At 45.2% G+C, this 18,689-nt stretch overlaps 2 protein-coding genes across 2 annotated transcripts in view; both read right to left on the bottom strand.

Annotated features, from left to right (window-relative positions):
- The window catches only part of LOC138525808 (serine-rich adhesin for platelets-like), a 351,204-nt gene that overhangs the window by 82,241 nt on the left and 250,274 nt on the right, over positions 1–18,689 (bottom strand). The window lies entirely within an intron of this gene.
- Positions 5,181–18,689, bottom strand: part of LOC138526552 (serine-rich adhesin for platelets-like) — a 73,694-nt gene continuing 60,185 nt past the window's right edge. The window contains exons 4-5 of the mRNA XM_069637344.1: positions 8,941–8,945; positions 5,181–5,531 (exon numbers count right to left, since the gene is read on the bottom strand). Coding sequence (XP_069493445.1) covers positions 5,181–5,531; positions 8,941–8,945 — 356 coding nt within the window. The remainder of the gene's footprint in view (positions 5,532–8,940; positions 8,946–18,689) is intronic.

Below are 18,689 nucleotides of genomic sequence, written 5' to 3' on the forward strand. Positions count from 1 at the left end.
TAGAGGTTTGTACAAATACTGCAATGTAAAAATGTCACCTATATCGAATACGACACCTTTGCGCCGTACTAAAATCCCAACCTTCATTAATCCAACTAATGGGAGCAGGGGTTTAGGGGGTGTCCCCCGCTTCCGTTAGTCGGAGTAATGGTGGTCGGAAATTGCAGGGATGTTCCCTGCTACCATTAGATGGTAGTGGGGGACAACAAAGAGAAAAATAAAAAAAAGTACAAAAGGGCCCTGCAGCGCCAGTTCAGACCCACGTTAGTGGGACAGAACTGACGGTGCAGGGATACAGTTGAGATGGCGGCTCACTTCTGTGTGTGTTCCGCCGAAAAGGGTGGGGCAGTGGGTAGGAGGGGTGGGTGGGGTATGCAGGGCATAGCGATATGTGAGATCACTGAGCTGTGCTATAATGGAAGTCGACTTTTTGAAAGTCGACATTATGCACGGCGCACTGATCACATAGATCCGGTGGAAAGCAGATGGCACTTTCGGCACAAATGTTGGGTGGGTACGTAGAATCGCCTTGTCCTTATGAAACTTTAGGCCGGTTACACGGAAAACGCTTGGATTTCACTCACTCGTCTGGCTGAAGTTATGGCCACCAAGAATGCAGGTTTCCAGGTAAGGTCTTTAATAGTTGCTTGGTGCATGGGCTAGAAGGGTGCCTTCATGAGCCTTGAGATTAGTACACTGACTTTCCAGGCTGGTGCCGGGCAGCAGACTGGTGGAAAAGACCAGTAAGTAAAGACCCCTGCAAAAACTCCTTCACCAGCCGGTGAGACTACAGAGAAGGCACACACGCTGCACGGTTGTACCTAAAAATCACTGCTAAGTGCACCTTTGTGGAGGAATGCGTTAACCCAGATTGAGCCAAGGAAATAAGATATAGCAAGAGCTCGTCCGGTTCGATGGTTTGAGGTTGTAGTCTTTGGATTCTGCACCACACTTGAAAAATGTCCACTTGCTTTTGTAACATTTCAAGGTGGACGGGGCTCTGCACTTGGCCAGGACAGTTTGGCAGTCTTGCGGAAGGGATAGTGCCCCGAACTCTAAGAAGACAGGAGCCAGGCCATCAGATTGCAAGAGGCCGGGTCGTGGTGCGTACTTCTCCTGGATTCCTGGACAGGAGGGTGAGGAAGCAGCTTGATCGATGGGTCCAACAAGTCTGCAAAGAGGTCTTGAGTACCAAAACTGTCTCGGCCACGCAGGGGCCACTAATATCAGTTTGCACCAATATAGTTTGACGGTGTGTAGGACTCGAGGGACCAGAGGAATGGGGGGAAACGCATAAAAAAACTTCCCCTACCATGGAATTGTAAAGTCGTTCCCCACACTCTTTGGATTTGGAAAGCGGCTGGAAAAAGTCTTGCAGCATCTGTTCTCGTGGGTGGCAAAGAGGTCGATCTCTAGAGTGCCCCACCTCTGAAACAACAGGTGTAGCTGGTCGTTGTGCAGTTCCCACTCATGGCAGGAGCGTGACTCTATGCTGAGACAGTCTGCCATAGTGTTCTGAATCCCTGGTAGATAGAGGGGAATGAGAAACATACCCTGCTGTAGGGCCCAGTGCCATAGGGCTTGGGCCTCCTTGGAAAGCTGTTGGGGACCTTGTTCATCCATGCTTGTGGACCTAAAACATCGACGTTGTGTTGTCGGTGTAAATGAGCACCACCTTCCCCTTCAGGAGGGGTAGAAAAGGCTTCAGAGCCCAGAAGATTGCTTGTAGCTCCAGCAGATTGATATGCTGGCTATTTTGCTCCTCAGACCAAAACCCTCTGGTGTGTTGACCTTTACAGTTGCGCCACAGGTCTCCAGTGAATCATCCGTTGTGACAGCTGCCTGGTGGTCTGACAGTCTGAAGGGGCAGCCCTGCAACAGGTGTTCCCTTATTTACCACCAGTGAAGGCTTTTGTCTGAAAACTGGTGTTAGGGTAATGTGGTCATCCCAGGATCCCTAGGACTGGACCCAGTGGGCATTGAGGAATTCCTGAACCAGTCACATGTGTAATTGGCAGTTGTAGACTAACAGGATGCATGATGACAATATCCCCAGCACAGATTTGTAGTTGCGGACTGGCGTCACTCGGGCGCTGTTGAGGTAGCGCACCTTGTGTAAAAGAGCCGCCACCCTTTCGTCCAAGGGTCTGGCGGTGTAAGTCTGGGTGTCGAGTGTTGCTCCGAGATAGAGCGCCTCCTGCGATGGAACCAGGCATGACTTTGGGAAGTTGATGGAAAACCCCACTTGCTCTAGACACAAGATGGTGATTGCAGTGTTGGTTTCTGCCAGCGGAAAGGAGTGGGCCCTTACCAGCCAGTTGTCCAGCTTCGGTAGACGTGGATGCCCCTCTGCCACAGGTGAGCCACCACTGGTGCAAGGGGCTTGGTAAATACTCATGGGGCAGACCGAGGGCTGAATGGGAGAGCTTTGAACTGATAATGTACTCCTGACACCAGGAAGCATAGTTATCGCCGGTGTGAGAGGCACATAGGAATATGGAAGTAGGCGTCTTCGAGGTCGAGGGATGCCAAGCAATCTCCCTGTTGTAGCTGCGACAGCACCTGCTGTAGCATGACAATGTGGAATGTTTGCGGCTTTAGGAACTTGTTGAGCACCCATACTTCTAGGATGGATCGTCAACCCCCTGGCTTGTTGTGCAGTACCTTTTTCCTTACCAGGAAGTAGTGGAAGTAAAATCCTGTGCCCTGCTCCCTTCTCGGAACCTTCTCCACTGCATCCTTCTGCTGCAGAGCTTGCACTTCTTGAAGCAAGAGGTGTTGTGGTCTTTCTGGTTTGTGCTTGGGAGGAATGTTTGGTGGATAGTCCATGAATTCCAGCGAGTGGCCCTGCTGGAGGAGGGATAGCACCCATTTGTCGGTTGTAATTAGTGTCCATTCGTCGACGAACTTTGACAGGCGTCCTCCCTCCGGGGTGCTGAAGTGGGAAGGCCTGACCCTGAGCTGGTCATGCTTGCTTGCCAGAATGGCCCCTTGACTGGGCTGAGCCACTGCGTCGCTGTGAACCCCTATAAGACTGGGATCTTTTCCTGAACTGGTCCCTTCATGAATACAGGGTCTTATAAGAGGAGGAAGACTGGTATGTGGTGCGGTTATCCCGCAAAGTCCTGCCACAGGCACCTTTCCCTGAATGAATGGACTGGTTCTTTTCCTGAAGCATGCCCAAGGAGTGAGGGCTTTCCATGTCTGTCTTTATGGCCTGCAAGGCCTCCTCCACCTTTTTTCCAAAGATGGCAGATACATCGAAGGGCATACCTAGGACCCTAGACTGGACGTCTTGCCAAAAATCTGTTGCCTTGAGCCAACCTTGCCGGTGCAGGACCACTCCGTTACCTAGCTTGCGAAAACCATTGTCTGCAATGTCTACAAAGACCGTAATGGCATGGTCGGAAGCCAACTCGCCTTCATGGAAGATGTCTAAGGCTTCTTGCTTCTTGTCGTCTTGCAAGAACTCCAGCAAGGCACCCAATTTGTACCACAGCTTTCGATGGTAGCATGCGAGTATGGACATTGCATCTGACGCCCTGATAGTAGTGGCTGCGGTGGTAATAACTTTCTTACCAAAGATGTCAAGGCATTTTCCTTCCTTGTCTGGGGGGACAGAGCAGGATGAGGATGGATTAGCCAACCTTTTCCTGGCTGTGGCTGAGACAACGGAGTCTGGTGTGGGTTGAGTATGGAGGCAGGAGCAATGATTTCTGGGGCTCTTTATTTCTTATCTAACCAGTCTTTTTTAGCCCGTGCAGTTGCAGGATGTGCTAACGTGATTATGCCATCATTCCAGACGTCTTCCAAAAGCGGAGTAGATATGATGGATTTCCTATGCTATTTTCTGCACTTATACAGAACAGTTTCCTTCCGCTGTTCCTCCAGTGCAACGGCGAACATCGTGGCCACCCTGGACATGAGAGTGTGGCAGGCTCCTACCTCATCCGGGGGTGAGTCTCTGAGTGGAACGTCACCTGGCTCCCCATCAGCTTCGATGAAATCATTGAATTCATCTATCTGGGTTGTGTGTGTGTGGAGGCCCAGTTGTGGGGGTCTGTGTCCGTCCCAGTATTCAACAACCTCTGTCGAGCTGACTGGTGCTTACCCCATTGGTGTTTATCCCTCCTGGGGGATGTTGTCCATCTCCCTGGAAGGGCCAGGGTTATCGGTCCGAGGTGGCCTGACAGGTGCTGTAACCCGGGGCCGGTGCAGGCAGATGTTGCTGCAGGGTTGCCACTAGAGTGGTGAGAGTAGATAAAATGTCTAAAGACCTGTATCTTTGTGTTGGCAGAGTGATGGCTTGATCTGAATGCAGAGGGGGTAAAGGTAGTAGCCTAATCCGGCTTGCCTCCTCCCACCTTCTGGGAGGCGATGACCTCTGCTCTGAAGAGGACGGCAGTGATATGATGGCATCTTCCTCCTCTGCCTCCGCTTGGGAGAGAGCTGGCTCTGACACAACAATGCCACCCAGCAGCAAGGCTACCTCAAGGTTAGGGAAAGATGCTTTTGGACAGGCAGTCAACGATGGCTGTGGTTACAATAGCCTGGTGGTCATTTTTGAGTGTGTGACAGCCGTGGATGAAGATGTCGTAGACGAGATCCTCATGGCCTTTGGGGTAGTCGTTGACAATGTGGTAGTCGTAGTCGATGACGGCTTAGCTGACGGTGACGTAGTCGTGGTCATTGATGGTTGTGATGAGGTAGTCATGGTCGATGACGGTTTAGTTGACGATTGCGATGAGGTAGTCAGGGTCGTGGTCATAGACATTTTAGTTGACGGTTGCTGTGATCCAGTCTTGGTCATGGATGGTGTCAAAGGCCTCGGAGTAGACAACCTGGAGCGAGCCTTGGTCGTCGATGATGACGATCTCATCGCAGATTTAGAGCACAAGGAGCTTGTCTTTGACCCTGAAGATGAAGAGTGGACCCCAGATTTGGACGTGGATTTAGGGGACGTTATGTGCTTGGGGTGATATAAGAAGGTTTGGCTTTCATCCCCTGTTGATACCCTTTGGCAATGACCTTTGTCAAAGACCGGTCCTTGTGCAAAGATCCAGGCTTGTCGGTTGAGGAATCCTTGTGCCTCGTCTTGGAGGCCTAGACCTAGTGCGACCTAGACTTCTTGTTAGAGGTGGTTCGCTGGGCCGACCTGCCTCAGTCTAACAAAGCATGACTCAAAACTGAAGCAGAGTCAGAGGCTCGCCGGTGTCCTTGAGCCAAGCGACGAGACAGTGGTCACCGTCCCTCAGCGTCTTGTTGGAGAACGACTGGCAAATCTTGCCGTCCTGGGCGACATGGTATGGCTGAAGGCAGTAGAGGCAGTCATGGTGGTGATCCTCTATGTAGACATTCTTCAGTCCACAGCGGGCACAGGCCTTGAACACGCTTTTCCTCGTGGATTCCATCATGAGGTAAGCCCAGCTACGCAGACAAAGCTTCATTGAAGGATATCGGTGGTTGGGCAGTAAACGGTAGCTGTTACTGTCGCTGCTAAAGCTGGTTGTCGAGTAGATGTCGAAAAAGATCTATTTTTTGTGAAAAAGATGTTAATTTTAAAATCTTATCATAGAAAAGTTGAAGAGATGGATTTGAGGACTCCATACACTAACGTGTGGTAAAAAATCTTAAGATGACCGACAGGTGAGGAGCTAAGGGAGGTGTTCCTATTCGCTGTGGGCAGTATGAGCCAAAAATTACTATGATAGAGCATAAAAGTGACTGATACTTTCAGTTTAAGTGTAAACTGCTCCATGTTATCGAGGATTCCCAGCCTGATGACAGGGAATATTCAAAGCATGTGTATCTATGAAAGATCCAATGCTGGAGAAATGATGGATGATAACAAGCAAGTTACATCCACATCACACAAAATGGAACAAAGCCATGCAATGAGAAAAGATGACTGACCTGTCCACACCACATCTACAGTTCAGATACAATCAAGATACCACACAGGGCAGGATTACAAATTCACAGGAAATTTCACATGTGCGTCCAGCAATGCGTATCTGATTATGTGTATGAAATGTCCCTTTGGAGGCTACTATGTTGGGGAAATTGTCCAGCAACTACTTAAGTGGATGAATCTACACAGGCAAAACCTTCAGCGCCAAAGTACGGACACGCCCATCTGTCTGCACTTTTTGGAACCAAATCACACCCTGGATGACTTTAAAATGACCGGGCTGAAAAGTAGCTTTAGGACAGAAAATACACGAAAAATGTATGAATACAAAATGCATGCAGACTTTCAATACACTTGACAATGGTTTAAACAGACATTGCCGCTACATGAGTCACTATCCCAAATAACAAATGCCCGATCTTTGCACCCATAGAGAACCAGAGGTCAAAACAGATTGCACAGTTTTTTACTATAACATTTGCTATGGCTCTTTACTGACACTTGACTGACATATCCCCAGCCACATCTGCTACTCTGATGCAATGTTATGTTGCTATATTTATTCATACCCAAGGCCTACCTACCGGTTCTTTAAAAGTCCTGCCCTACAAGCTTCCCAGAAGCTGGTTCATGTCAAACCATTTTTAAAAACTATAAACCATAAACCTTTATAACTATCCGCAGTATCCGCAGTCACCTTCTCAGGCCATGCATTATTAAAAGACCCGGATGGCAGGTGCACACCGTCGCACAGGACAGCCCTTCTAACATTTTTAATTTTAAATTTGTAACACTCCCTCATTTCCCTCATTGTCTACTTTCGGACAGTCACACATCTATCCACTAATTACTTCCAAAAACTCTACATATAACCCTATCAACATATTAAACTCCAACACACAAACTTCCGCCTTAATGAATGCACTTAAGCATGTGCAGTGGAAGAAGTGCATAAATAAAAGGGGCAGTAAGGATAGGCAAGTGATCATAGGAGCCCAGGAGGAAAGTGCCTTGGGATGCCGAGGTGGGAGGCCACTGGCTAAGTGCTGGGACAGAGGAGGTTGGGGTGCATCTTAACCATAATATCCCAAAAACATGGTTAAGGTCCTTGCTGATGCCCGTCGCACAAGTTTCTTGTAATAACTGGCACATTTCTGGATTTTCGATTTTACTTATAACGATAACGGTCCTTTAAGAAAGTTTTCCCATTGAATTTCATAGGTTTTCATTAGAGCAACGTAACCATAACGTCCCTTTAACAAAGTTTGTCCACTGAATTGCATAGGTTTTTACCAGTACACCCTTAATTTCCTACATATTCCTTATATTATACTCACCCCCCCAAGGTAGCAGCTGCAGAGTCCACAGACAGCTCCTCTGATGGGACCCACCCATTACTTTTCCTCATTCTCAATCGGGCTATCCAGGCAAGAGCACCTGCTTTGGAAAGCTATTAGGGAGACCTGCAATCTTGCTGAAAATGGCATCTGTTATGGCCATTCCTCCTCCCCAGCCACCCCCACCACCACCACCATCACCATCTGGAGGTCCTAGACAGGGGAACAGGTGCGGTGATACAGATCAGGATGAAGAGGAAGATGAAGATAAGGTGAGGGAAGTCCATATCTCCAGCACCCGGAGTGAGTCCTGAGTGTGGCAATTTCTCACCACCATTGTGGTTGTACCGAAGGCTCGAGCAGCCAAGGTGACATGCACTGAGTCAGTCGCAGAAAATCTCTGCTGTATTTCTACAGGACCACCTCCATGCGGGCCACACCAAATCTAACCACCCGGGTGCTTTGACAAAGGCAGTACATTTCTCAGGGAAAACTAGGTTGACACCCTCTACCCATACCTGCCTACATTTGAAAATCAAAAACCCTGAGATGTATGCCCCGCCCACAGCCACACAAGACGCCGCCCCTTTGCACACGGTCCGTAAACATGCCACGCCCACATGTCATAATGTGTAGTTTGCTCTTTACAGTGGAATGTAATAAATGTTATTAAATTGGCTATTCATAACCACACTAATTGCTTAGGACGAATGGTATATGCCTTCCTTAAAATCAATACACACACATAACAAAGAGAGGATATTTTCTTCAAATAGTGTTTTTGAAAATGTTAAAGTACTGAAATTGGACATTTCACCTTAGTTGTTTGTTGTTTTTCATCAGCCTAGTACTGAGGTGTCCAGCATGCAAACCTGATGGCTGTGGTTCAATCCCTGGAGTCGGCATGAATTCAAAGAGGACCTTCAATATTTCTCACTTTAGCTGGGGGTGGCGCAGTCCACCCTCTGAAAAAAGTGGATGGACTAAGTCCACCCGCGTGTATCCTCGCCTCGACTTGAGCCCTTGCAAACTGGCCAAAAAGAATGGAAGCTGAAAAAATAAGAAATGTGGAATACTGCTTTCATTCCTGTGTCATTAATTACACCGGATTCAAAGCAGTATTACCGCATTTATTTTGCTTAAGCATTAATTCTTTTTGGCCAGTTTGCCTTATGTTTTAGTCGGCCTTCAATTTAGGGTGACTAAAACATAAGGCGAACTGGCCAAAAAGAATGAAAGTTTAAGCAAAATAAACACGGTAATACTGCTTTCAACACCGGATTGAAAGCAGTATTGTACATTTATTTTGCCCCAGTCTGCATTCTTTTTGGTCCCGCCCACAAAAACCCAGAGACTCCAGGGTGACTTCCTCCACCTTATATTCCTCAACCAATACTGTAACCGCACAGACTACCTCTGAGGGACACAAAATCCCACCAGCGACCTTGCAAGCAATAAAAGAGGCTGTTGATCCATATCCTTTGAAGCCAACAGTGTACATACTGCAACACACCACTCTGCAGGGGGGGAGCAATTTTGAAGTGCTTTTGAAGCTGTAATCAAGGAGCCTGAGAAACACTGCCCCCTACCTTAGATGTAACACACGCACAGCATCTTCCCCTGTCCACCTGCCCCTCCATATTAGTGATTGGTGCCTCTCCCCTCATTTCCCTCCCCACCTTACTCTCTGACCGCTCCTGTCAAAAGAAATACAAAAAAAAGTTCCTTTAGGAACTACCTTTCACAGTTAAAAAATAGAACTAAAAAGTCATAATCTTATAGACTTCTCAATAAAGTAGATAGACTCAATAAGATTCTCCAACATTTCCATTAGCATTTTGTGTTATGCTAATGGAAATAATGTGGCTGCCGGGCCATCATCCCCCGTTGCAGAGGCTGGAACGGGGATAATGGCCCGGCAGCCCAAGTTATCGGCCCAAGTGAAGCAAGGGTAGATACCGAGGGCTCTGGGCTGTTTTCCCCTGTTCCAGCACCTACAACGGGGTATGCAGGTCATTAGCACCCTGGGTTGCCAAAGCGGTATGCTAAAAAAAAGGATTTTCCTTCCTACAGCGGGACACCGCACAAGTCCCGCTGTAGGAAGGAAAATCCTTTTCCAAGATGTCCACGATAGAAGGGAAAGGCGGGCTCCGTACGGAGCCCTTCTTCCCTTTCTATGGCAGCCTGCGGGAGGTGAAGAAAAGTCACCACCACCGAAATAAAGTAGGGCGGTGGGGGGTGAAAAATATTAATAAATGGGACTGAGTGTGGGGAGGAAGATGGCGGCAGGGACAGCCGGCCATTAGGTGGCATGGAACATGGGCTTGTACCAGCGGTCTAAGCCCGTGTTCCTACCCACCTGATTGGCTGGCTGCGCCGCCGATGGTGCTAATGGACATTTGTATACTAGAGAAAAATATGAAAGGACAGAAACTATTTGCTGTCCCAAATACTTTTCTCTACCATACAATAAGGACCATAATCGATGGACCTTTATAACTATCCATGGTCTCCACAGTCCCCTTTCCAGGCCAAGCATCATTAAAAACCCAGATGGCACGTGCACACCATCGCACAGGGCAGCCCTTCTACCTTTTTTAATTTTATATTTGCAACGCTCCCTCAATGCCTGCTCTCAAACAGTCACACATCCATCCACCCATCACTTCCAAAAACTGTACATATAAACCTATAACCATATTAAGCTTCCACAAACCAACTGCCACTTAACAATCTTCTACAAATCTTTTGCATCTGCCTTTCGATGCCAAGGTGGGACGCTACTGGCTAACTACTAGATGAGAGGAGTCGCAACGGTGGGATGCCTCTTAACTGAACATCCCTTTAACATTGTTTTTTCTGACAATTGAATGGGTTTTATAAGTGAAAATATTTCATGGTGTTACATCACTGTATATAAGTTATTAATAATTCCTCTTTTCATTTAAATATGAAAGAAGGTTAACCCTCTTTTAAGAAACATATTTTTTGCAACGAACACATACTGATGTCTGTTGTTATCAGCAGCGCATGCTGGGGCTGGAAATCATCGCTCAGTTGCCTACAGCATATGGCTCCGTCATGACCCCAGCCAAACCAAACCAATCCAAACCACCCATATTATTCACTGTACCTACCCTGTATCCTAGCTCAATGTCCGCTATACCCTAATCATGTAACCATTGGGAATTGCTCTTGGCTTGTAGCCATGGCCAGTCTCCAAATCCATGGAGCATAGGCTTTGGCCATCCCGCATTCCCCAATATGCAAATCAGAGTACACATTTGCATTTGCCGAGAGCTAGGCCCACTACCCAGACACCAAATGTATATCACTAGTATTTCTACTTACATTCTTACACTTTCAAAAAATAAAACACAAGACATATTTCCAAAAACATGCTTTCAGGTCCTTGCTAATGCTCGTCGCGCAGGTTTTTTGTAATCTAGTCAACCAAGTCAGGAGGCTCTAACCACAAGCAGAATATTTTTTCCCATTCAAACCTACTGCTTCAGCCATGCTGCATGCCGCAATAAACAAATTACAGTACAAATTTCTCCTTGCTGAAAGCCAGGCCCCTTGCCCAGACACCAATGCTATATCACTGTGTTGTGTACACTTTAAAAATAAATAAAACACAGGACATATTTGCAAAACAATTGCTGACCCTCCTTCTGCACATTTGCTGCAATTCCATCCAGCACTTCAACCTGTACCCACAAGCAAATTATTTACCACATAGCCGGTCCCTGGTGGCCATGCCCACTTTAACCCCATTGCTGCTGCCTCGTGGTCATGGCAAGAAGCCAGATTGTCCAGGTCATGGCTCTGAGTCTGTCGGTAGGGGCAGTGAACAACCAGCAGGCCTGACCTGCCGGTTGTTCAGGCCCCTACCGGCATAAAAATGACTGAAGCACCAGCACTGTTAACAGTGCCAGTGCTACAGTGTTGGTGCTTCAGTGTTCCCATTCCCTTTCCGCTGCCGCCCGTAGTATTGCCGTATTTCCGGGATATTGGGAAGCGGGAATGGTAAGCTGAGGTTGCGGGTAGGCCGCCAGTACTGGCAACCTCATAACGAGGGCCACTATCAATGTCCCAGTCATACCTGCCATTCATGCGCACAGAGCTCTCTGAAAATCTCCAGATTCCCATTGGTATCTCATGGCCCAGGCCCACATACATTGCAGACAGGCTTTCAGGAGAGCTCTTTTCCTTTTGCATACAAACTGTAGTTTATCCTGCTGCCATTATGGGAATTCTACTGGCTTAGGCAATAAGATGACCTAAACGGGCGCACAGCAGAGCCTGTCTCACAGGCAAATCTTAACACTGAGAGATAACCTGAAGAATATACCAACCACTACAAGCAGGATACAGCTCTCTCTCCTGTGCAATACACTTCATTCACTGAATGAATAAAATAGGACAGTGAGCTTGCTGTTTTTCACTGCAAGGAATAGACGGTTCTGGGATCCACTGCAAAGTTAGCAGATACAGGCAAATAACAAGACAAGAACCATATACAAATCCAACCAGTTGTACCCATACAGCCATTTTAAAATGTTGTGACTGAATGCTCTATAATCCCACACCTATCCAGGCCAGAAATACTAAACCCATTAGAGGATTGACCACCAGAAATCATGGCGGACAAAGAGGCCTTCGAGGATAATGGAGGTGACATCACTATTTGATGAATAAACATCAACAGCAAAACAACAAACAAACGCTGCAGATACCCAAGTAGATACAAGAAACAAAATGACAAGGCAACTTATGATGGCACTTTAAAAAAACTACACAGGCAAGAGACCTCCAAATGGTGGGAAGCGACATCTCTGCAGAATTATATAGACTTGCGCAGGATCCCAAGGGGATTAAGAATTCTAGCTATTCCATTGTATGAGACCCCGGACCTGGAGATAGTAATAGAATGGAGAGAAACTACCAATGCCTGTTCTTTTAAATTCCTTGAAATGTTGGTGAGATACGCAAATAAGGACCGGGAGAACATTTTGAACCAAATAAAAGAAATAGAAGAGACCATCTATACAGGTGAAATAGGAAAAGAAGCACTAACACTAAAAATACAGATGGAAATGAACCTACAGGCCTATGAGAAGGAAATTAAGGAACGAAAACAGAGGAAATGTTTGCGTGACAAAGAAGATTACGCAGGAGGCAGAATCTACACATTTTCCAAATAGTATGATCAAATAAGAAGAACCAACCAACATGACAAAGAGCAAAACAATACTGGTGAAATCCACCTCAGAAGACCCATCCAGCTCGTCAGCGGCAACATCAGAAAGTGATGAAGCACAAACTCCTATACGCCTGATTTATTAGACGAGATGAGACTGTTACATTTAAAAGGCAGAAAACCACAGACAACGGACACTTCCAAAAGAAAACTAGTGGAAAGTGACGAACAAACAAAGGAAAAGCAGGTGAGGCAGGCGAAAAGGGAACACAATCAGGGAGTGCAACTCCACAAGGACGACAAACCCGCTATGGGAACAAGAAGGGGAATCAGAAGTGTTCGGAGGTGAAATGCAGACAATCAACCTATCAGGAGAATCATGAGTGAGTGAGAAAAAACCATACTGTCAAAAGGTCTAAATTACTGTCCAAAATCGAAGCTAAACTATACACAGACGCGCATTGACCTATATAAATTCATGAAAAAATCGCGATTGATACAACCCTTTGTAACCCAGAATAGGAGCACCGTTAAGGACAAAATAAAGGAGAGACCAACAGAACTCCAGATTGAAGACATTCTAGCCTTAAAACACTACAAGCCCTGGCAGAGATGGAAGCAATGGCACAAGCAGTATAGACATAGAAGAGATGTAGGACAATACAGATCTGACACCATGTGGTAATAACACTTATCTCACAAAAGAAAGTGGATTCAAACCCAGATCCAGATTGTATCCTACAACTCCCAGTAGTGCCAGTATAGAGATATTTAATGACCTGGTGATCGAAGATCTAAAACAACTGGCTAGATGGAGTCCTTCTCTGATTCACAATAAAAGACACACAGACGAATCAGAGATTTTGGACAACCTCAACAAAGATCCCAACATAATGATAAAAGCATCAGACAAGGGAGGAAACATATCGATGATGGAAGTGGATGACTATGTACATGACTTGAGGCGCCTGTTGAATGACACCACTCACTACCTAAAACTGACTGAAGACCCAGCAAAACAGTATAAAGCCCTATTTGATGACATGCTGACTTGGTGGTATGAAGCAGGTCTCCTGGAATGGGAAGAAAAACAACATCTGACTGTCAAACATCCTGTTACCCCAGCTATATACCTTGTCCCAAAGGTGCACAACAACTCAAAAGCCACTCTGTAGACCAGTTGTGGCATCAATAGGTTCTCTTTTGGAAAACAACATTGTGTTACATTGATAAGTACCTATTTCAATTTGTTCATACTTTACCATCATTTGTGCAAGACGTTCTATGAAAAATCATGAATACACCTTGGGAAGAAACCTATCTACTAACCACACTATACACTAGTATAGAACACAAGACAGGATTCCAGGTGATGAAAATATACCAATCAACCAAAACTTGCAAGCTACAGAGATCCTTCCAAGATGCTAGTAGAGATGCCGATGGTCTATCTCGAACATAATGTGTTCCTTTTTGATAGACAATTCTTCCTACAATTCTGCGGCACACCTAACGATAGGGATGTAGAAACCATACATAGTGAAGAATGCGAGATATAGCTGCAAAATGATATGGAATTGTAATATTGATGATCTTTTCCTAATCTGGCATGGGAGCACACATGAATGGCTTGAGTTTGTCAGCAAAATCAATCAAAACCAACATAATCTGCATTTTAAGGAACATCACGACAAATTACAAATCATCTACTTAGATATACAAACAAATGCAGAGAATGAACAACTGGAGAGCACTATGCATAGAAAGCCCACAAGCACTAACTCGGTACTACATGCAAGTAGCTGCCATCCCAAAAAATTGATAAGCAGCATACCGTATGGCAAAATGATAAGAACCCGTAGGAATTGCTCAATAGATCATGAGTTCCACAAACATGCAAAATCTACAGTGAGACGATTTGAGAAGACAGGCTACTCACAAACATTATTGAACAGGCCTACAATAAAGCCAAAGTAAAAAGAAGAGAAGAACTCCTACCACCAGAAGCTGGTACGGTGGATACAATAAGATTCATCACCACATATCACACACAGACGAAAGATATGAGAAGAATTCTGGATACACATTGGAAGATCTTGAAAAATGATCCAGAACTATCTGTACATTTGAGAGACAGAGCACAGATAACATACCGTAAACCAGCATCAATCAGATCGAGAATGGTATCCTCAAATTTTCAAAGGAATCTGACAATGACAACATCTAAACAATGGCTGACAGGACATGTGGAATATTTTTCAAATGCAGTAAATGCAAAGCATGCAGACATGGTCTGAATGTCAAACAATACGTAAATCAAGTAACAAAGGAAAGGACATCTATTAATAAACATCTACCTTGTAATTTTGGCATATATGTAATACATTGTGGATGAGAGAAAAGATATGTAGGCAGTACTAAACATATGAGCGAAACATGCATCCTCCAACACATTTGAGCTATAAACAACAAGGACTATGCCTAAACCTTGGCGAGACATTTTCAAGAAACCCACCTGGGAGACTTGTCAACTTTTCGGTATTTTGTCATCGACTCAATTGAAAGTCACCCACGAGGAGGAGATTGGGAAAGGACATTACACCTACGACAGTCACAATACATACTTGACCTCAACACGAAAGTACCTTCCTGGGTGACTAACAATCAGATATGCTGCGGTAACAAAAACAGGACATGGGGCAGTTTGAAATGAAGGTATCACTTCTTGTTACAGATTTCCATTATCTTGGACAGTACATGTAGTAACGGCTGTTGTCCATTCGTGACCAGCAACAGAATTTCAAGCCCATAGAAATACACATACCAGACATTGGTCCACACATTTATATAAAATTTTAGTGGGGTTAGGTTTTATATGTCACAAGAGTATTTATCATGACACAATTGTGTTTTTAACTTTTAACCCCTTTTTTACACTTTTACACTGGTGCTATCCTACTAATGTACGCCCCCTTCATGAACCCTTAGGTCATAAAGGAAAATGTGGCCACTGAATCTCAATTGCATATAAGTATACAATATATGATACCCTTTCAGGTAATATTATAATGTTAAGATCCCAAACGGAAGACGGATATAGCCACCCACACCCGTAGGTGTCAGTCTAGTAATCGATGATGTTATGATAAACGGACACCAAGAATTCTCTATCGCCTATATGAAATGTCAATACCTCAACATGATACATAAGTACTGCAGCACTTTATAATTATCAGGGCCGCCAACACACACATTGGCACTTTTGTCACAGTCGGCATGTTAATATATCAGATCTTATTTAGAGGAGGAATACTCTCTACCTTTGCTGCTAGAGCACTAACGCACTTTATGTATCACAACATTTCACCGTGACACATAGGCACCATGGCACTTTTTCACAATAAGCGCTGTCAATACACAAACATGTATTTATGCCATAGACGGCACAATTACATATTGGACCAGACCAAGAGGGTCATAATCCTTACATTTTGATGCTAGAGAACTAATGCACTCTGTATACTATACTAGCACAAGAGCACTTTCTTGGACAGCCGAGAACAGCACAAATTCCCCCCAATATAATTCAAGGTTACCACAGGAGGATGACAGTGGACTTGGCCCAATAAGAAATACAGTGCCACTATGCCCTTGAAACCAGTGAGAGCACACAACTTTAGACTGGCATTTATGCCATCACTGGGAACACAAACATGTTGAGATCACACATGAAAGGTTTCAAATGTTGAATAATGCTGCTAGAGCACTTATTTATTTATTTATTTGGATTTGTTAAGCGCCCCACGGCCCGGGGGCATCGTGGAGCTGTTACAGAATATTGACTTGGTAACCAGCTAACAAAAATGGTTACAGGCATAGATCATATCTATTTGCGATAGGTGTATGGAGTTCCATGGTTAGAGTGGAACAAAGTGAGAACAATTGTTATTAATGATAACAGACAGAGATGGTGGTCCGTGGTTACAGTGGAACTGCTTACTTATTGTAAGGGGTAATTGGAGCATAGTTAGTTGAATAGTTTGGTTTTAAGTGCTTTTCTGAATGTGAGTAGGGATTCTTCTTTCCTGAGATTAGGTGGCAGAGAGTTCCAGGCTTTAGGAGCTAGGACTTCAAAGCTTATAGACCTCATGCACTATACCAGCACAACGTCATTCTATTGGATAGCTGGGAACCAGTTGTCATAGAAATATTCCCTGCGGGCAAATGAATGCAATAATAACTAGACGATACTAGATAAAGCGTGGAGGAACCACATTACGGTATAGCCTATGGGGCAACTGATACCAAGGCGATTGTAGAAGGCAACATTTACAAATGAAATGACCGACATCATGCATAGGATATGAGCACTAAGGTATTCCGAATCAGATTAACAACTGATGACCCAATGCCAAACACATAGATACTATCAAAAACGTACCGGCGGGTTGGCAATGGACAAGGAAGTAGATATAGTATATTTGCATGTGTCATCACTCCAATAGTACCAGGCTGCACCATCGCACTTGAGCATTGAGAGACTGGTATATCACCGGGACACCTGAGACGATGACCCATTCAACCAGCACTGTGCAGGGCATTATGACAATAGAATGAGAAAGCTAACACAGGGACTACAGCAGAGAACATATACTACGTCAACGTCTAGAAAGAGAAAAAGTTAGAAGGCATTGTATGGCGATATGCCAAAATCACCAAAAAAGGCCTTGGCACTGGGGGGGAAAACCTATGGCAGTTATTAAAGACATATTGAAATGGTTTACAGAATATTGCATACAGATGAGCCGCAATACCTGCAGAACAAATCCCTGTCCAACATGGCGCCGGGCCATAGGTACAACCAGCATACTAGACACTTAGAGTCACATCTAGTACAAACTGCAGTGGGACCAGTCTCAAAATACACCATAGAGACTGTGCAAAAGCACTGTGAACACCCACTTAGGCAACTCTGATGAAACCTTCATGGCGAAGCACATTGGTTGACTTTTTCTATCTGCCTTGGGACACAAGTGGTATTTATAAAAATGTCATTCCATGCACATGGTTGGATTTTAATGAATTTCTGTTTAATAAAGTAACTCTTTTTTATTACCATTTTGGAGTGAGACTGCTGTCACAATTTTTTAATTGTACCCTTGTACCCTTGCATATATGGACACAGCAAGTGGAGCCGCTGTGAGTGCGAAGGCGACACAGGGAGCTGACCCTACCATTTCTTTCTATATATATATACATATATATATACACTATTGGTGCCACCCGCGTTTCCTGGGTCTTTAGCTGACATGTACGTGGGTGTCTGCTATAGCCTTGTGTATTTTTTATTGAGTCATAACTTGCTATTTTTTAAAAATCGCAAACTCAGCAATCTCCTGAAATCGCCTAAACTGATAGCACAGTGCCGGACCCCACTGCACCACTTTGCAGGGAGCATAGGTGGGATTGGTCAAATTTCACCATCGCCAGTACACCCCAGACCTTGTGTCCTAACTTCCGATTTTTGAATAAGTCGCAAAATCGACAATCTCCCGAAATCACCTAGCACAGGGCCGGTTTGGTCAGATTTCACTATTGCCAGTACACCCCAGACTGGTATGCTGACCATGGGTCAAAATCTCAGCCCACCAACTGTTATGGGGCTGGAGCCAATGCCTATACTGATAGCACAGGGCTGGAATCCGCCCTGTGTAGGGCGAATGGTGGGATTGGTCATGTTTCACTATCGCCAGTACACCCCAGACTTGTATGTCGACCTCAGGCCAAATCTTCAGCCCACCAACTGTTGTGGGGCTGGAGCCAACAAACGCAAAATTGACAATCTCCTGAAATCGCCCATACTGATAGCACAAGCCCGGAACACCTCCAGTGTAGGGCGAATGGGTGTGGTTGGACAAATATCACTAGCGCCAGAACACCCCAGACTTGAAAGCCGACCGTGGGCCAAATTTCCAGCCCACCAACTGTTATGGGGCTGAAGCCAACTCAGAACATACAAACAAACTTTCCCAAATATATATGTATATACAGAGAGAAAGAGAGAGAGAGCTAGAGACAGAGCTGTATGCTGTATTGTGTGAATGAAGAATTATTGTATTGTAATGTGTGTGGATCCTGCAGAGCAGTATGGAAACAGGCAGGCATGTTGGCAATACGGCGCAATAGGGATAGCTAGCATAAAAATAATACAGTGATTTGGTAAAAATTCTGCTTCTTC

Source organism: Ambystoma mexicanum, chromosome 7p (assembly GCF_040938575.1).
Source record: "Ambystoma mexicanum isolate Mex_15411 chromosome 7p, UKY_AmexF1_1, whole genome shotgun sequence".
NCBI classification, from domain to species: Eukaryota; Metazoa; Chordata; class Amphibia; order Caudata; family Ambystomatidae; genus Ambystoma; species Ambystoma mexicanum.